Source organism: Pterocles gutturalis, unplaced genomic scaffold (genome assembly GCF_000699245.1).
Source record: "Pterocles gutturalis isolate BGI_N339 unplaced genomic scaffold, ASM69924v1 scaffold139, whole genome shotgun sequence".
Taxonomy (NCBI): domain Eukaryota; kingdom Metazoa; phylum Chordata; class Aves; order Pterocliformes; family Pteroclidae; genus Pterocles; species Pterocles gutturalis.
Genome location: NW_010135460.1, coordinates 2037 through 3037, shown reverse-complemented (window position 1 = coordinate 3037; position 1001 = coordinate 2037). Strand labels below are relative to the sequence as shown.

Genomic DNA, 1001 nt, shown 5'->3' with positions numbered 1-1001 from the left:
CTCCTGTAGCCCCCTTTCAGCACTGGAAGGTGCTGGAAGGTCTCCCCGGAGCCTTCTCTTCTCCAGGCTGCACACCCCCAACTCTCTCAGCCTGTCCTCGCACGGGAGCTGCTCCAGCCCTTGCACCATCTCCGTGGCCTCCTCTGGACCCGCTCCAACAGCTCTGTGTCTGTCCTATGCTGAGGACTCCAGAGCTGGCCCCAGTACTCTGAAGACGTTCCTCGTTGTTCTCTTTCCTTATATCTTGCTGTTGGACTCAGAGCCCTTCAGAGGTAGCCTCCTGCCCAGCCCCAGCTCTCAGCTGATTAACTTGCGCTGCTAACAGCAGCATCTGCTGAAACGTGCTCACCTGCTCGGCAGAATTCATCAGCCTCCTGGTGCACCATGTCTTTGACCCGATTGCTGTAGGTCAGCCTGGAATCTTGATCATAAGCCTTCAGGGTCTCGCTGGAGCTGTAGGACTTCTGGGGTGCCTTGCTGTCCTCGCTCTCGGCTGAAGAGCTGGTGTAGCGGCGCTCAGTGTCGCGGCGCCGAGTCAGAGATCGATAGGGTTTCCTTTCTTTTACATCCATGGCACCCTTGTCTGAGTACTCAACATTAAAATAATGATGTCCGTGTGGCGGTCAGACTGGAACAAACTGAAAGAGAGAATAAAAGAAATAGGATCTAAGTTCGTGCCTTTGGGCACCTGAAGGCTAATTTACCTTCTTTATACATTCTTGCACTGAACAAAAGAACCTGCTGGAAAAGCCTCTTAGAACAATTACCGAAGGAAAGCAAGTCTCAATTATGTGTGAGTCATTTAATAATTGCCACAGCTAGCAGGACACATGCACGCAGCAACCTGCATTGGCCTGAACTGGGCACGCACTTGGGGGTTTGAAACTGATGGTGATTTTCGGTGTCTTCTTTCCATGGGAAGTGATTCAGACACCTCCAGGAGGCATGGATTCGGTACATCAGTCATCTAATCTCTGGGAAATCAGGCCATGCTGAGATGT

At 51.8% G+C, this 1001-nt stretch overlaps 1 protein-coding gene across 1 annotated transcript in view; it reads right to left on the bottom strand.

The window, feature by feature from the left end:
- LOC104467911 (teneurin-4-like) overlaps positions 1 to 661 on the bottom strand; it is a 5627-nt gene extending 4966 nt beyond the window's left edge. The window contains exon 1 of the mRNA XM_010081882.1: positions 350 to 661. Within this exon, the coding sequence (XP_010080184.1) occupies positions 350 to 572 (223 nt within the window). The 5' untranslated portion in view covers positions 573 to 661. The remainder of the gene's footprint in view (positions 1 to 349) is intronic.
- Positions 662 to 1001: the final 340 nt, after the last annotated feature.